This window comes from Gobio gobio (assembly GCF_949357685.1).
Source record: "Gobio gobio genome assembly, chromosome: 13".
Classification (NCBI taxonomy): domain Eukaryota; kingdom Metazoa; phylum Chordata; class Actinopteri; order Cypriniformes; family Gobionidae; genus Gobio; species Gobio gobio.
The window spans coordinates 28,103,850-28,122,841 of NC_137106.1; the positions used below are offsets into that span (position 1 = coordinate 28,103,850).

The following is an 18,992-nucleotide window of genomic DNA, read 5'->3' on the forward strand; positions in this document are numbered from 1 at the left end:
TCCTAGAAAACGTTGGAGCGCGACACGGGAGTCCGGAATGGGCCACTCAGTAACAGCGCGGATCTTAGCCGAATCCATGCTGATCCCCTCCGCCGAAACGACCGAACCCAGAAATGTGACTGACCGAACGTGGAAATTACACTTCTCCGCCTTCACAAACAGGCGATTAACTAACAGACGTTGTAAGACGCGCCAAACGTGCTGAGTATGCACCTGGAGAGAGGGAGAGAAGATCAAAATGTCATCGAGGTACACGAAAACAAAAATATTAAGCATGTCACGCAACACGTCATTGACCAATGCCTGAAAAACGGCAGGAGCGTTGACCAACCCGAACGGAAGCACGCGATACTCAAAGTGCCCTAGAGGTGTGTTAAACGCCGTCTTCCACTCGTCCCCCTCCCTGATACGAATCAGATGATAAGCGTTACGAAGATCTAACTTTGTGAAGATCTTAGCTCCCTGCAAGATCTCAAAAGCCGACGACATAAGTGGAAGAGGATAGCGATTCTTCACAGTTATCTCGTTCAACCCTCTATAATCAATACAGGGACGCAAGGACCCATCCTTCTTCTTCACAAAGAAAAACCCCGCACCGGCCGGAGAGGAGGACGTAACTATAGTACCTGCGTTCAGTGCGTCGGAAAGGTAATCCTCAAGCGCCTTGCGCTCAGGTGCCGACAGGGAGTAAAGTCTCCCGCGAGGAGGCGTGGTCCCGGGAACGAGATCAATACCGCAGTCATAAGGTCGATGAGGAGGGAGAGAAGACGCCCGGGAACGACTGAAAACCGCTCGCAAATCGTGATACTCCTCAGGTACTCCTGACAAATCACCCGGCTCCTCCTGAAACACAGAAACAGAAGACACAGGGGGAACAGCAGACACTAAACACTTAACATGACAAGACAAATTCCAAGAGAGGATAGTTCCTCTACACCAGTCTATCTGAGGATTATGGTCCACAAGCCAAGGATGGCCCAAAACCACAGTGGTAAATGGAGAATGAAAAATAAAAAAATAAATAGTCTCTTGATGATTGCCAGAGACGGTGAGACTCACCGGAATGGTGACACGGCGAACATTGGCGAGGGTACTACCATCAAGGGCAAAAACAGGAGCAGCATCCTTAAGGTCGACGAGGGGAATGCCCTGGTCGAGCGCCCAGGACTCGTCAACGAAATTCCCCTCCGCCCCCGAGTCGATCAAAGCCTGACATGAGACAGCCGAACCCGGCCAGCGGAGGTGAACCGGAAAAGTAGTGCGAGACCGTGACGAAGGGGTCAGAACAGATGCGCTCACCAGTATCCCCTTCTCTACTGGTGAGCTCTGGCTTTTACTTGACACGCAGAAACGAAGTGCCCCACCGCACCACAGTACAGGCAGAGGCGGTTCGTGATTCGCCGATGACGTTCGGCGGCGTCGATGCGAATACCTCCCAGCTGCATAGGCTCGGGCTGAGCACACCTCGGCGGAGTAGTAGAGAGAGGAGGAGAGGAAAAGAGAGATCTCTCCAGTCTGCGAGCGCGGCGGCACAAGTCGAATCGCTTGTCCACTCGGATAGCCAGGTCGATCAAGGAGTCGAGACGCGTGGGTGTCTCCCGAGCGAGCACCTCGTCCTTGATCTCCGCACCCAACCCCTCCAGGAACCGAGCGACGAGTGCGGACTCGTTCCAATCACATGATGTGGCCAGTGTGCGAAATTCAATAGAAAAGTCGGTGACCGACCTGTCCTCCTGGCGGAGCGTAGAAAGAAGGTGCGAAGCCTCGGCACCGTAGGCGGAGCGGTCAAACACTCGGAGCATCTCCTCCTTGAAGAGAGTGTACTGACCCAGACAAGCCGCCTCAGCGTTCCACACGGCTGTTCCCCATTCCCTCGCACGTCCCGTCAGGAGAGAAACAACATAGGCGATCCGGGAGCGCTCCTTGAAATAAGTCTGGGGCTGCAGCGAGAACACCACCTCACACTGAGTTAGAAAAGAACGACATTCGGTGGGCTCACCGGTGTAGCAGGGTCGATTGTTCACTCTGGGTTCGTGTGCCTCGAAAGATCTTGGAGCAGAAGCCTCAGCCTGGGAGCGACTCAGTTGGGCAGATAAGTCGGTCACCTGGACGACCAGTGTCTCAACGGCGTGGCGGGTGGCGTGCAGCTCCTCCTCGTGCTTTCCCAGCATGGCGCCCTGCATCTCGAGGGCCGTCTGGAAAGGGTTCTCCCTCGCTGGATCCATGGGAATGGCCAGAGTATTCTGTCAGAAGGTGAGAAAGGATCCAGAGGCGAAGGCAAGTTAACAGTTATTTTATTAAGAGTCAGGCAAGTCGGCCGCTGAGCCGTCAAACAGAGAGTTCCTTCTTAAAAGGATAACACAGGTGGTGGACCCAGGTAGATGACCGGTCCGTAGAAAACTGAACAAAGGATGGCTGACGGCCGAGGAAAAAGGTTCCCCTGAAAGTCCCGGTAACAGCACTCAGCGACAGGCGAGCTGGGTAGAGCATAGACTCGGTATGAGAATCAGCAACTGGTAGATCGGTACAAACAGCGTGCACCTAGACAGGAGCATCACAGCGTGCGTACATCACAGCGTGGTACGGGAACAGCACCAGTCATGATTCCAAAGCCCTGCAAAGAGTGGTGCGCTTATCCGAGCGCATCTCAGGCTCAGCTCTCCCGTCTCTGCAGGACATCTACACCAAACGCTGCAGAGGTAGAGCTACTAAAATCATCAGAGACATTAATCACCCTGCAAACTCTCACTTCACCCTGCTGCCATCTGGTAAGCGCTTCCGTAGTCTGATGGCAAAGACTGAAAGACTCAGGAGGAGTTTCTTCCCCCAGGCCATCAGACTCCTGAACTCAGTCACGTGACTTCACTTCACCCCGCACACGCATAAACATCCAGTTTAAACATTAACATCCACATACTGCCATTGCACTGCACTTTACGTTCCTGTTCCTATTGTTACTGTGTAACAACCTGTAATAAACCTTGCACATTATACTTCTTTATATATACATATATATATATTTTATGTTAACCACTTATTTTTAAGTCTACAGTTTATCTCACTTATCATATCCACATATTTTTTATATTTTTATTTTATCTTATTTCCTATTTTTATCTTTACTTGATTTATTTATAATTCTACTTATGTTAATACTTTTTATTCTAATTTTATTCTATTTCTATTTTAATTTCTTGTAACTGTTATTTGCACTGTCCATGGAGCGGACCTGTTTACATTTCACTGCCAGTTGTATATTGTGTATATAACTGTGTATGTGACAAATAAAACTCTTGAATCTTGAATCTTGACAGGACAAGACTTGACAGACAAACGTTCTGGTAATACATAAGCAAACAATTGTAATAGAGAACAAAGGGAAGACAAGAACTAGAAATAGAGACGCTAATCAGAGGGGAAAGGAGGGACAGGTGTCGAAATAACAAGCCTCTTAATGATAACGAGGAACAGCTGCGACAAAGTTAAAGAGAGCAAGTACCCAGAGGAGAGCGTGAGTAGGAAAATGACCAGCAGGGGGGGGGGGGGGGGGGGGGGGGGGGAGAGAGAAAGATACAGGATCATGACAATAATGTATTACATTATTATTATAATAAAATGTTCATAATGTAATACACTGTAAAAAAAAAAATCAGGTCTAAAATGGAAAATTTTCTAGTGACTGATGATCACATCTAATTTTTTTAGTTGGCCAAATTGAATTTCTGTGAATTAAATTGTGATCAGTCACAACTAGAAAATGTTCAATTGGAGACCTGAATTTTTTTTACAGAGTACTTTTTCAAAATGTAATAAAGTCTTCTTGTGCTCATATTGTAATAAAAAAAATTCCATTATGATAAAATTATAACATTATAAACTCACCAAAAAGTCATATTTTCATTATTGTAATAACTTTTAAAACATAACAATATTAGTATTCCCTTACAGTAATAAAAATAATAGCATGAATATTTAAATCTGTTGCATTTCGCAGGTAGTTTAAGACTGGATTTAGATTTTTAAAAATGTACTATAAGGGATTACAATTTTTTTTGTGTGTTTTAAAAGTTATTTCAATAATGAAAATATGACACGTTTTTGGTGAGTTTATAATGTAATACATTTCTCATAATGTAAACATTTTTATTACATTGAGCTCAAGATTTTATTACAATTTGAGAAAATTATTACATTATGAACATTTTACAATAACAATGTAATGCTTATTATGCGCAGTTTTACATTATGTGCTGTTATTACATTATAAGTTGCTACAATGTTGGTTAATTTTCTACTCAAAAGGACATATTCATACTCGAAAACAATCTATTAAATGTTACCGTGTATTGCGACCAAGTATGGAGGTCTCTGTGTTCAGGTGCCACGTTACTTCTATTATTTAGAAAAAGTATCTACACAATATCTATTGTATTATTTACGTAGATATTTCTAAGTAAAACATACACTTTAAAAGTGTGGTTTAATGAAATGTTATATTTTGAGTAAAATGTATTGCAAAGGAAACTTCAGCTAAGTAGAAATTATTCAACCTTTTACTGGCCAAGTTAAAATTACTTATTTTCTTTGTTGAAAAAGAAAAATTAAGTAAATTTTACTTATTGTTTTTTTCAGTGTAGTAAGCAATTTTACCACAATGCTCTACATATATACATATCGATATCATTAATATATATTTTCACTTTATAGTCTTGTGGCTAACTATACTTTCAAATGAATCAAAATGATTTTTGTGGTAATCAACAGAATGTCACAGATGATAGCTTGACTAAATGGTTTTCAAGAAGGCGCACAGTCTATTGAAAGTTGCTGATTTGCCATTTTACTGACGGTTTGTGTCATTTGTGATTGTTTGAGTTTGAGAGGTTTTCTTTACGCTTTGTGTAGCAGCTGTAATCAGGCTGTCCAAAACCAGATGCACAGGAAGGAAGACTATTGTAACTCCAAGAGGTCATTTTTAGAATTTCCTTACGGAGACACAACAAGCACACAAATGCACATACAAATACCATGACTTTCAACTTTTGGGTGTCTTCCGCTCTTTCAAAAGACTCTTTATTGTTCTGGAGGATTCTGTGCACCTCTGACAGGTTAGATCTAGACCGTCTGTGTTCTCCCAGGGTACATTGGCGATACATCTTCATTCAGTTCAAAGAATCCCTCATTTTTTCAGTTTACCACGTTACATTTGATCTTAGTAAGTGTTCTTTTTTTTGTAACAAAATTCCATCTCACGTGCAGATAATAAATTGGTAAGGTTAGCTTTTTTTGAAAGATGTCTCTAATGCTCACCAAGGCTGCATTTATTTGATCATAAATAAATACTGCAAACACAGTAATATTGTGAAATACTATTACAATTTAAACTTTTTTATTTTATTGTATTTTAAAATGCAATTTATTCCTGTGATGGCAAAGCTGAAGTTTTGCAAATAAACAAAACTTGACTTTCTTGATTTAATGCTCAAGAAATATTCCTTACTATCATGTTATTTTCACAAAATACTTTAATTATAATATTTAATTATAGTAATAATAAGATTTATAAAAATAAATGTCTGCACTGTCACTTATGATCAATTTAGGGTGTGTTCACACTTGTAGATCGGTTTGCCTGGTTCGTTTGGTCCGGACCAAAAAAAACAACAACAATGTTTAGTCCTGGTCCGTTTAGCGTGCACATTATCATTTTAATACAGAACCTAAAGATACCTAACCTAAAGGCATATGTTCACAATCATAACCTGATTGGTCGGCTTTTATTACGTATATTTCGTGACAGAACTTACAGAACATCCGATACAATGCTGTGTGCTGGGCTAAATGTGTACATTGTACAGTATGTGCGTACTAGCCTATACATATGATGATATTTTGACCAGCTGAGAACTCGTGAAGAGCTCATAAAATGTGTAAAGGAGTCAGAACAGCAGCAGGAATCCCTCCATCACACACACAAATGAAGATCTGCTGTGAGGAGACATGGTTCTGATGTCTCCACCGAACTGTGATAGGCAACATCGTGACTATGACGAAAAATAAAAAGTATGCTTCAGCATTCTGTCCTTTTTAGGGTCGCATCTTGTGACATCATGTCCCGTTTTTGGTCTTTAGTCCGTGTTGTGTTCATATTTAATTTGAACCGCACCAGAGTTTGTTTGGCAGTGTTCACATTTATTTAATTGAACCGTACTAACAGCAATCGCACCAGGGTTTGTTTTAATCTAACCAAAATTTACTGATAATTTAATATGAAATATGAAATAATATATCATTAAAATGTATATATACTTTTTAACCTAAATTGCTGATCTTGCGCTGACATAGGTGGAAGTACCGCCCCCGTGTTTACAAAGCGCACATGTGAAGACTAATACAAATATGCTTTAACAAAAAAAGGTAAAGCAACGATGTCAGATGATTGTGAAGTTGGAGATGGAGTGTTTTTTGGTAAAGGGCATTTTTATGAGTCTTTGCACATTCGCTTGGGGCGTGACCGTTCTGACGTGATTACGCAATCCGTGGCGAGCCGCAGAGCAGTGCAAGATGAGCAATGTAGGTTAAAAAATATATGTACATTTTTTTTTTTTTTTAAATGGCAGATGGCTTCTCTATATAAGAACCTATTCCTCGTCTGGGATCGCGCATAGCCTCTGAAGCCCTTCGAAGCGTTTTGAAACGGCATTGATTTGGACCTTCAAAATTTTGGTTGCCATAGAAGTCTATAATATAGAGAAAAATCTTGGAATGTTTTCCTCAAAAAACGTAATTTCTTTTGGACTGAAGAAAGAAATACACGGACACCTTGGATGAGATGGGGGTGAGTAAAATAACAGGGAATTTTCATTTTGAAGTGAACTTATCCTTTAATGTATTAATCTTTTGAAAAACAAAATTCCTTTGACCAGAAAGATAAACTTCTGTCTGTGAATCAATATCAGACAGGTTTTGGAATCCAAAACAACTTGATTTCATTAGTTTCATTAGTTTGCACAAGGCACACGCAGACATGATTACAGTGAATCATGAATGAATGAATGAATGAATGAATGAATGAATCCTAATATCTTCCATTTGAACCCACCTAGTGAACTGATGGCAGGTTTACCATATCATCCCAGAGAGCTTACTCAGATCCGTTTGACTGACACAGCTGCTGGATCTTGCTGAGTTCACAGGCGACTCTGATCTCTAAACTATTTTGGTATAAGGTTGCAAAAGGAAAGCTGCTCTGTTGTTTAGATGACTGCTGGTTACAGCTCTATTCAGCACTGCAAAAATCAATTCTTTCGGCTCCTTCTCTCAGTATCATGTCTCTCTGAGGTAATGGGGCACTGGCGTTCATTTGGGAGGAGACTGTTGGGAATAAGATGATGTGCGTCACATGTCTTAAAGAGTCTAAAGAGCATTTGTAATGCTATTTATGAGTTATGGCTTGAGGTTTAAGGGGGAGACGGGGTTGTAGATGTAGATGGCGTAACACTTGTCAGCTCTATGTCTTTGGTAATGTAATAGGAGTTTTCTGCTCTCTTCGAACCCTCTAATTTTTCTCCAAACTTCACATTCCAGCATTATGAGACGAGAGGAAATCCTACAGACGCATATTTTCATATCCAGCCTGGCTGAGTCTGGAACTGTCAGACATGTTCATTATGTTACTAAGCATCTAGTCTCACGCAGCCAGACCTTTAGACTGACGGCAGAAGGTCTGGACTCTATCGCAGCTTTCATTGGTCAAGGACCGCTTAAGAGGATGTTTGACTGATATGTAAAGCAACCAATCACAGTTTGTTTGGTTCCGCGTCATGTTTAGGTGCGTGAAAATGTTAAGTCGATGTCGGGCGTGACATCTGAGGCTACTAAGCATCCAATATTAAACAGAATCATCACCTAACAGCTACAGCTTGGAAGTAGTTTGTCTTGTATTTTAGCATCTTAAAGCCTATCAGTGTTATAATTTTCCTAGGTAAAAGCTTTATAGATTTGTACTTATTAAAGTGTGTGACTAGAAGGTACAATATATCCAACAATATTGGATATTTAATTTGTTCATACTTATTGTTATTTAACACTCGCTTAAAGTTAATCTTTAAAATGACTAATAATTTAATAACTCCGATAAAGGTGCTTTTGGCACTCTAGCGGTTAATGAACAAAACTGCATGCTTCTTCACTCAAACATACAAACATTTAAGCCTATTTTAAGATTCATGCATTCAATTATAAAATTCCATCAAATTTAATTGAATAATCCTTTACATATAGTAAATAAAAATATGTAAGGATTATTCAATTCAATTTGATAGAATTTTGCTATTAATTGAAATGCTTAAATCTTAAAAAAGGCTTAATTGTGGAAGAACGTGGAAGAACATTGTAGCTGCAGCTATTTCTCTCTGTTTATGTATATGACAAGTCACGCAGGTACTGGGCTACTCCTTTGCGGTTGTCATCCCACTCAGTTTAAAATAGTCTGAATAAACCCTTATTATAGGTGTACCGTAGTGATTCAGGATAAGACAAAGACATGGTTTGGAAGATGGCTTCATGATGTTCTCGCTCAGTATATACATTTTGTACATTTTGAACCGAAAAGTTACATAGCCTTGTTTACCTTTTTAAATGTTTTCTCAAAATGAATATCCATTTTCCATGCTGTACATTATAATGTTGTGATGTCTAAGTTGTAATTTGTAATGTTTTATTTTTAACTTTAACAAAATATTTAAAACATGAATCGTTTAATGGCCATAACATGAAGTTAATGATTTATTGGTATCAGCCAGAATTTTAAGGATTGATGTTATTGTGGCATAAGTATGACATTAACAGATGCAATGATGCCATATCAGTGAGCCAAAATCAAAGTGATCTGCATATCAAATTAGGGCTGGGCGATATGGCCCAAAAAAATTACCAGACGATATCGATAATTATCACGATAAATGTCAAATCTTTATTTCTTTCGAATTTAAAGGCAGATTTTTAAATGGTTTATACAACTATAACGTGAACTTTGTAGAAACCAGACAGTTAATTGGGGTTTTAAGCTTCTGTTTATTGTCAGAACATGACAAACACTTCACGTTTTTGAATTCTTTACACTTTTCCAGTAATTTTTCCTTCACAAAATAAATATCTTGATAGAAAAATGTATTTCTTAGTTTCTAGCGGGTGATATAGTCATGAAACATGATATAGTTTGTGTTGCCTGACTTTGATGACGCGCATCATCAGCATAGTTTGCAGTGCAAGCTGCAATATAATTTTTTTAATTATTAAAATTAAAAGGCTACTCCTTTAATACGATCTATATCTACATTAATAATAATATAAAATTCTATATGAATATCCTAAATTTCTGCCACAATACCATGGTGCAGTTAGTGTTACTGTAAATGATGGCGATTTGAGATTTAAAAGCCTTCTGACTGTATCGTTGCACACAGTGTTTCTCCTGTTTGTAAGCGCTCTTTAATCTGGCTTTAAACTAGTTTAAATCACAGAGACATTTGTGTTCTTGGCTTCTCACTGGATCTCACAGCAGCGCTGTTCAGTGTTTGCATGACCGAGACCGATCAGCGCATCTGCTCTAGTAACCGTGTGGTCCATGTGGTGCGGTTCAAATAAGTATATAACTGAGTTTGTGCTAGCTTTTTGTCAACAATTTCGTCACCTTCGGATGATAACTTGAGGTTAGTTTCACTTTCCTTTTTTATGTCCTTTTCTGCTGTGTGATTGCTGTCCATGTCTGTAAAAATATTACAGAGTTTATCATTGTTATCGACATAAATTTTATTACATTTTTTTATTCAATATGATACCGTTTATCGGCCCAGCCCTATATCAAATACATTTTAGTGCGTAATTTAAGCCTTGTTTTCAAAAGCTGTAGGCACTGCGATTGTGCATTTTGGTCAGTTGTCACCAGTGTTGGCATTACTATGTTGTAATTCAAAGAAGAACTATGCGCACATCTGCCTGACGAAGACCCTTTGGGTCGAAACGTTGTCTTTTTTTAATAAATCTTTGGGAGCAGCAACAGCAGTGTGCAGATTCTTGTTTACCATATTACTATGTTGTAATGCATTACTAAGTAGCTAATTAATTACTGTATTACTTTTTTCTTGAAAAAATAAAGTAAGGGATTACTCTTAATTTTTATGTAATTTAATTACAGTTACTTCTGATGTAATTGCATTGAATATTGTATAGACTATAGAACAATTAAATATAAAGCAATAGTGGATTTAACATCAAAATTTATCAGGGTGGTTGTGGGTTATGGTGGCGCTACTAAGTTAAAAACCACTTGCTTAACCAACACAAAATAGTTGTACATGAACTAAGCAGTGAAAAATATCTGCTTTACATAAAAATGTGATCTGTAAAATCATCGTTCATAACAGATAGATTTGTAATATAAAGGTCTCAACTAGCAGAATACAACAAGCATATTTGTTTCTGTTAGAGACCAAACTATACCATGTATTTGTTTGAAAAATCGCCACGACACACATATAAACAGTACACATGATGCTTTTCCGCCACGTTTTGGTTTGTAAACAAAACATAAAACAATGCGTATATCCCAGATTGACATGACGTGCTGCTTTGCTAAAGCTAAGTAGTTCTTCAAATAAGTAGATCTTATGCTCAGTAAAATTACTTGTTTGGAGGGTTTTTTGGACCCGTGGTTAATTATTTTCAAAATTAACGGCTAGCTAGCCTACCTAATCCATTGCATGACTTGAAGACATTAATACATTTAGAATACGTAACTACGACACGCTCGCTTCATTTTTCCTCATCTGTCTGCTGCACTCACACATCAAAACTACGCACTCTAATGATGGCCTTGCTTAATCAACCATCGATAAATTTTATCCATTTAAATTATTGTCGACAATCACTAGCATCACTAGACAACCCTAACAGACAGAGACTAATAAGATTGCAGCAGCCAGTCGCAGCTGTTGCGTGGCTTCTCTCACCCACTGTGTGTGGGACAAGTGTTTGTGTATGAATGTGAGTGTTTATTTGTGTGTATGTGTATGAGTGCGTGTTTGTCAGTGAATAGGGCCAGCTGGACACAGTTAGTGTGAGCGAGATGACCGGCCGGCTGGGTTTTTTTATAGGGTATTTACAGTGCTGCGTCTCTGAATGGACGTTATATCTTCACATACAAATCAAATCAAATCAAATCAAATCACTTTATTTGTCACTCTACATATGCACAAGTGCAACAGTAGGTGAAATTCTTAGGTGCAGTTCCGAGCAACATGGTAGTCATGACATGACATGTACAACATTTAAAGCAGCATCAGATTACACTGATGCGCCCACAATTACTCACAGCACAGTAAACTCTACAATAAACAATAAATAATTTACACAATGTGAGTGTAGTTCTCACAGCTTTAAACAATATACACATACTTACAATATACATATACTTTAAACAATATACACTAAACATACACTAAACAATATACATTACGCTATAATAGTAATAATAATATACAATGTACAGTATAAAATATTATTCACAGATTGAAAAATTGAAATCCAAAGTGCAATAGATGCTGTATGATAAATAAATGTGTATATAATGTGTGTTTATCTACAGTGGGTTGTGCTGAGTGATATTCTGTCCAGTGTGTGTTATGATCCTGATGGGTCAAGAGTTAAGGAGTCTGATTGTTTGTGGGAAGAAGCTGTTCTGGAGTCGGCTGGTGCGTGATCTGATGCTGCGGTACCGTCTGCCTGATGGCATCAGTGAGAGCAGCCCATGGTTCGGGTGGCTAGAGTCTCTGATGATCCTCTGAGCTCTCTTCACACATCGCCTGGCGTAAATGTCCTGGAGGGAGGGAAGCTCACCTCCGATGATGCAGCTGGCCGTGCGCACTACCCTTTGCAGGGCTTTGCGGCTGCGGGCGGTACTGTTGCCGTACCAGGTGGTGATGCAGCCAGTCAGCAGGCTCTCTATGGTGCAGGTGTAGAACCGTGTGAGGATGTGGCGGCTCATTCCAAACCTCCTCAGCCGTCGCAGGAAGAAAAGGCGCTGATGAGCCTTCTTCACAACGGCCTCGGTGTGGACGGACCATGAGAGTTCCTCTGTGATGTGGACACCGAGGAACATACACATGAACTGGAGCAGCCCTGCCCTGTTAATGGCCTCTCTTTGATACGGCTTGTCTCGATTAGCTGTTTGCGGCTTGAGGGTATATAACTGAGCTCAGTGTGTTTAGCTTTCAGGCTTTAAAAATCAGCTGTAAACTGTACTGTTCACACAGAATTAATTGGAAACTTCTATTTATAAAAAAACACTTGTTTTTTAGCTTAAGATATGCATACACTTTACGTTTTCCCTTTTCCTGATCTGGTTTCACTTACCAGGGAATTCTCAATTTGACATCATGATGGATTCGCTTTTCTGTATCTCTACATTTGGTTTGTAACTTTTGGTCTGAAAGTTTTCCAAAAATAATGAGTAATTGTCTCAGACATGTTGAGATTTGATTTAAGCTTTAAAAAAATATTATAACTCCTAATGGATCAAAACTGTAGTGTGTTATCCAGAGTTGTTATATTTTACAGATGTCTCTGTCTGTGTGCTAGCCATGGAATAAAATCATTAGATTAAAAGCACTTGAAGCCATTTCTCTCTTTGGAAGTTCCAAATACATGTACCTAGAGTTGGGTATCATTTGAGTTTTAGGGATTTTGATTCCCAGTTTTGATTCCAACATGGGAAAAGTCAAACATTTAGATATCAAATATATTTATTCTGTCTTTTTAAAAAACATTCTGTTGCAGCTGAATACCACGAACAAAAATTAGCAGCCTAAAGAACAACTAGGTCTGATAAATTAGACTTAAAGGGATCATCTCAAATTGTTCCAAACCTGTTCTGCTGTTCATATTTGGAACCAAGCAGATCTTGGGCCCCATTGTCTACCATAGAGTTTTTTGTCTACTATGGTCAATGGGGTCAGAGATCTGTCTGGTTACCAACATTCTTTTGTGTTCAGTAGAAGAAAGAAATGTACAGGTTTGGAACAACTTGATGGTGAGTAAATGATGACAGTTTAAATTTGTGGGTGAAATATGCCTTTAAGTATCCGATTCCAGAATTAGAATTGATTTTTGATTCCCAAACATACAAGTACCCCAGTTACTCCCATGTTGATCTGTTTTGAAAAAAAAAGAGGAATGCTTTTTGAGAATGGCAGAAAAAGCCCTATATCTAATAATCAATAAAAAATAAATAAAAACAGGAAAGGGATATTTATGACTGATATTTTGAGTTAATTGTACAATTATTTATATTTAAACAATATCTCAGATCTCTGATTCTCACTCTTCACTTTGACTCAGCTATATCACAATGTTGGATATTTATATAGTAGATTCCAGACTTTTGTCTTTGCATGACAGTGGTCCATATGTCTCTGAACTCTATTATTTCTGTGTACTGGGCTGCTTGAAATTCTTCTGAATTTGTAATTCCACAGAGGAGGTATGACCTCTGACTCCTCCTGCTTCCTGTTACAATTTTGTATAACATTCCAGAACAGAGCTTGAACACCCCGTTTATTCACTCTCTTTCTCATGTGGACAAGAGGAGGGGTGAAAACGGCATACTCTATATTTTTTCTCACCATCTCTCCATCCTATCTCTCATTTATGTTTATTTTTGCTGCTTGAATCAACGCATTCTAGTATATGTGATCACCTCATTGAAAGAGTCCTTGGGCCCTATTTTAACGATCTGAAACGCAAGTGTAAAAACGCGAAGCGCAAGTAACTTTGTGGGCGGGTCTCGGCGCTGTTGCTATTTTCCCGGCGGGATAAATGGCTCTTGCGCCCGGCGCAAATCTAAAATGGGTTGGTCTGAAGTAGCTTCATTATTCATAGGTGTGGTTTGGGCGTAACGTGAATAAACCAATCCGAGCGTCATCCAACATTCCCTTTAAAAGCAGGTGCGCAAGTTCCATAATGGATTGCTATTATTATGGCGTATTTACCAGGCGCACGCCAGGAGCGGTTCACAGCCGAGGAGACTGATGTTCTTGTAAGAGCAGTGAAAGACAGAGAAGTGAAGTTGTAATGTTGTACATTATGGTAAAGGTGATTTCACAGTCTTTTTTTTTTTCAGTCTTTCAGTTTTTTCAGTTTTTCAGTCGATTTTTTTTCCTGGTTCTTGACGGACAAACCAATTTGTCAGATGTCCTTATATACATATATGTCTTGCCACTATTGGGCAAACAGGTCTTATCCTTAATTATTACAATTAGCCTGAATCATTTGTAAGCTAGATTTATGCCTATTTTTTCACATCTTCGTGGCACACCACAATGATTTCCGTCATCTCATGTGTTAATATTTTTTTAGTGTAACAATTTATGATTTGCAAAAATAACTGTTGCATCTGTGTAGATTACATGAGCAAAGTGTATGCGCGTTGTGCACGCTATACATTATGGTCAAGCATGCGCCCTTAAAATAGCATAATGAACAACGCGCAACGCGCCACTGACTTTAGACTAGGTTTTTTCTGGTCAGTGGCGCAATTGTTTAATGGAACAGCAAAATAGCACCAGGGATTGTTTGCGCCGGAACACGCCTCCTTTTTTGCGCTGAACCGCCCAGGTAGCGCAAGTTCATTCACTAGTTTAGCGACGTGCTTCTGTGGAGGGAAAAGCGCGCTTTGCGCAGGTGCAAAATAGGAATGACACATGCGTCGGTGTACAAAGTCAATTGCGCTGGGTGCAAGATAGGGCCCCTTGTGTGTTCTGTGTTTTCAGAAACTTTAGTTTAGATGTGAGTCGGATTTGAACTTTTGCAAAAACCTGAGTAAACATTAAAAATGTTGCTCAATAAAATTGCACCTAAATGGCCAGCAACTTGACGTGAAATCACTTTTATTTGATGTATTGTGTAAGATTTGTGTTAAAACAGCTCATTATGTCAGCCAATCCTGAGTAAAATAATTGATTTACATTTTTTTTCCTTGTTGACAACAATTCAAGGTACATCTGTTCAGGTCAGGCCAGTCTGTAGATAAATTCATTCTCATGCTTATGTGTAAATAAGTCTTTAAAGCAGCAGGAAAATCAAAGGAATTGGTCTGTTTTGCACTCTGGTCATAATGCAAGTAATTTCCCACTGTTTATGCCCATTCCCACACATTATGTTTGGATTCTCTATTGTCACTGAAAGAGCCTTATTGAAAAGACATGTAATACACACACACACATACATACAAAACACAATCACAGCCCTAATCAAGTAGCTCTCAATCAGCCACCAGGGAAACGGTCGCCATTGACGCTGTGTAATTACCCTCACGCAACTTTAATGTGTTATAATGAAGTCCCCGTACAGTGAGCCGTGTTGCCATGTAAACAAACTTAAGTTCCTTTAACCCGCAAATTCATTCGCGGAAAAGTATAAAAAGACGGTCAAGTGTGTGTTTCTGAATAACACTTCACTTATAGGCATTTATCATTATAGACAATCATTTTACTCCTTCAGTATTGATTTTGACGTTCCATTGTCCCATTTTAAAATCAATCTCGGTAGCTGGAGCTGGTGCATGTGGTGAGTGGTTGAAATGAAGTGCGAGCTGCAGGTAGCCAGTCACTCAACCAGTAATTACCCGCTGAAGAGCGGCACGCTTATTCTGTTCACTCTGCTGCTCAGTATGGGGTAAAGGCGGGAAAAAAGGATGAACGCTCTGAAAAACATGGCGTCCCGTGGAGCGAGGAACCCTGGCGCTCGTTTAGTGTTCAGGGTGTTCAGCTTCCGAGTGTTTTAGCGAAGCTATTAGGCCCGGCTAATGAGGACGACGGGAATGGACAAATACAACCTCTAATTCGATTCAAATGTCAGTGTGGAGGGGAGCAGCTGTTGTTGTAGTGGTCTAAAGCTCTTAAAGGATTTGATGATTTTATCACCAAATAATGTAAAATGTTAGACATAAGCGATGTTATAAAAAAAAGTATGGCCAAATGAATGGTCTTTCAGGCAAATTCGCTGAACATTAATAGAGGCTTTTAAGTCACGTTCCTACGGAAAATAATTTCCAGTGAAGAATCACCATTGATGGTGCCATTTAGTCCTGGTCTGTGACCATGAAACTGAGCCTTAGAGTGCTTCCTGATTTTCTGGATGCCATTTAAATGGATTTTGAGAGTGTTTTCGAAGTTCAACAGGCAGTGGTAAGGTGTTCACAAAAATGTACTATGGTAACTAGGGGTGTAATGATATTACCATGGCATGGTTCGGTTCTGGTTCTGTTGGCTGTGGAGTCATGGTTCAATGCAGGGTACCAACAATAATAACACTAGATTCACTTTTAACTTAATAATAACAACAACAATAATTTAATTTATACATTTTTATCTTTATTAACTTTATACATTGGCTTCACGTGTTTTCTTTAGAGCAGTTAGCATACCTGAGTAAACTAAAATGAAATAAATGCCTCCACTGTAGATTAGTCAGAAATAACCTTTTCCATTTACCATAATGTTTAAAAAAAACACAAAAAATAAGCACATTCATTTAATCAAAATTGATGACACGCATAGTCGCATACAAGTAATGTCCCACTTTAGCCTACTTAAACACATAGATTGTATGAATATGACTAATGCAGATGCATAATAAGTTAAAGCTATTAAATAGCAGTTTTTGTTAATACAAAAAAGTAGCCACCACACTCATTTAAAAATAAACAAAATTACAAAGTGAAAATGAAGTGGCATTTTAGGGTAATGGAAACAACAGTTACCATGGCAAATACACAATACTTCATGAACTGTTAATGAAACAGGAAAACTGCTCCTGATAAACAGAATGAACATCGTACCTGCATGCCTTCTCAGCTAACACACGTCAAAGCAGTTCACGATTTATTGGTACTTTACTTTTATTTCATGACATACGAATTGACAACGTAACGTTGCATGCTCATATATTCTCTTACGCTTTATATGAAGTGATATACAGCGCAGGTCCCCGCATGTGCGCGTGTAATTGAAGCGATCGATCACCCAAGTCGCGTGACATGCACTTGGAAGACAAAAGTTATGTATATTTAGTAAATAATATTATTATAATAATATTTAGTAAAAATACAGCTCTTATTAGTTGTTAAAAGTGTACTAATTACTATTTAATCAAATGTCAAGGAAGAAAAAAACAATTTTGTGGCAATCAAAGTATTTATTTGTAATACAGTGGAAATTAGTAGATTTGGTTAGCATGTTGATTTACGGTGTGCCCCTCAATTTTCTGGTCTTGCCCCTAAAATTTTCAGTTGGGGGCCACTGTGCTCCTATTGAAAAAAGTTAGTCTGGAGCCCTGATAAGGTGAAGTGAGAGCTGGGCCGGGACAGCAGGGGGCGGGGTGCGTTCAGTTCGACATGAGAGGATCACAGTTTGTACCGTGGGTGGTGTATTGTGTTTTTTCTGTCCAGTTTGAATATCGTTACACCCCTAATAGTAACTGTAGTTTATAGGGAACCCCCCCAAAAAAGTTGGTGGTCATCTTCAAGTATTCATTGCAGTATTTTTACCCATTTTCTAAAATGTCCAAATGACACAATATAAAACAGAAACATCAATGTGTTCAGGAAAAAACATTAAAATCGAGAACCTACTGTATTTAGAATAAAGGTGCAGTCATATTTACTGTTGTTTTGCTCATTTTCACGTGTAAAATCCAGTCATTTCCATTGGTATCCACACAATCCCAATTGCTCGTGAGGTTGAAAGATTTCGTAATGATTTTAATGTGGATTCGTGGATTGAGCAACAGAGATCTTTCTTGGTTTGGAAATGACTGGTGTGAGCAGTGCTTCATACATTGCTACACTATTAACAATAGACATTTAACAGGTTTTGCTCGATCCCACCTTAAAACAGCTTCACAGTGTTTCTCAACTGTCAATCACAGTAACACAATTGTTAATTACACAAACAAAGGCTATCCAATATCCTTAAAACATTTAACATTTATTAATGTTATGATTATCTGTATAACCCCAACATTGCAACTAAATTATTAGCATGACTAGGCTTGTCTTTGTAGTTTGAATGTTTGATTTGAATATTAATCTGTCTTTCTTTTGTTTGTTCTTTTTTCTTTCTTTCACTTTGCAGATGCAATGGCTACTCCATCTCCAGCCAAGAGTATGGGCGACCCAGGCATCACGCCACTTTCCCCCACACATGTACTGGTGAGCTCAGCTTTTTATTATCAGCATGACGTCACCCATTACATGAAAGGAAATGTCCGATGTGCAAATGTGGCCTTAATGGATTGTCTTATTTACCCTGAGCTGCAATTACATGAAATCATTTAATGTTTGACATATACTTGACAGTATCTATCTACCTCTTTTCACTTTCCCTCTGCTCCTTTTCCCTTTTTTTCTTTCTACAGAAGGACTCAGAAGAGAATGAGCCTACAAGGCACCACTTTGTGGTGGTGGTGGCTATCGACTTTGGCACCACCTCCAGTGGCTACGCATATGCATTTACTAAAGAACCGGAGTGCATTCACACTATGAGGTGAGACAAAAGGGGCAGAGAGAGAGTGGGGGTATACATGTGAAAGAAAAGCTCAAATGAGATTCCTGAAAGGAATCTGCAGACAGTTTTGCGTTTATGTAATTATTTTAGGGGAAAATGTAGTCAAAAAAAAAAGAACAGTTTTTATATTATTTATTTATTTACATAATTTACTAATTCAATATAAATTATTATTTATTAACCATTTTTAAATCATATAAAATAATATAAAAGTATTTATTTAAATTACTTTACATGTTATATATATTTTGCTGTAGTAACATAATTTCATGTAGAAAGTTTTTTTTCTATCCTTTTGAACAGAGCAGTCAAAAATAACTGCTCAATAGCGTGCTCCTGTATGTCTAGTCTATCTCTTCTGCAGACATT

General features: G+C 38.8%; 1 protein-coding gene across 2 annotated transcripts in view; it reads left to right on the forward strand.

The window, feature by feature from the left end:
* hspa12a (heat shock protein 12A) overlaps positions 1-18,992 on the forward strand; it is a 62,699-nt gene that overhangs the window by 11,926 nt on the left and 31,781 nt on the right. For both annotated transcript variants that reach the window (XM_079833079.1, XM_079833080.1), the window contains exons 2-3: positions 18,192-18,268; positions 18,475-18,602. In XM_079833079.1, the coding sequence (XP_079689205.1) occupies positions 18,192-18,268; positions 18,475-18,602 (205 nt within the window). The remainder of the gene's footprint in view (positions 1-18,191; positions 18,269-18,474; positions 18,603-18,992) is intronic.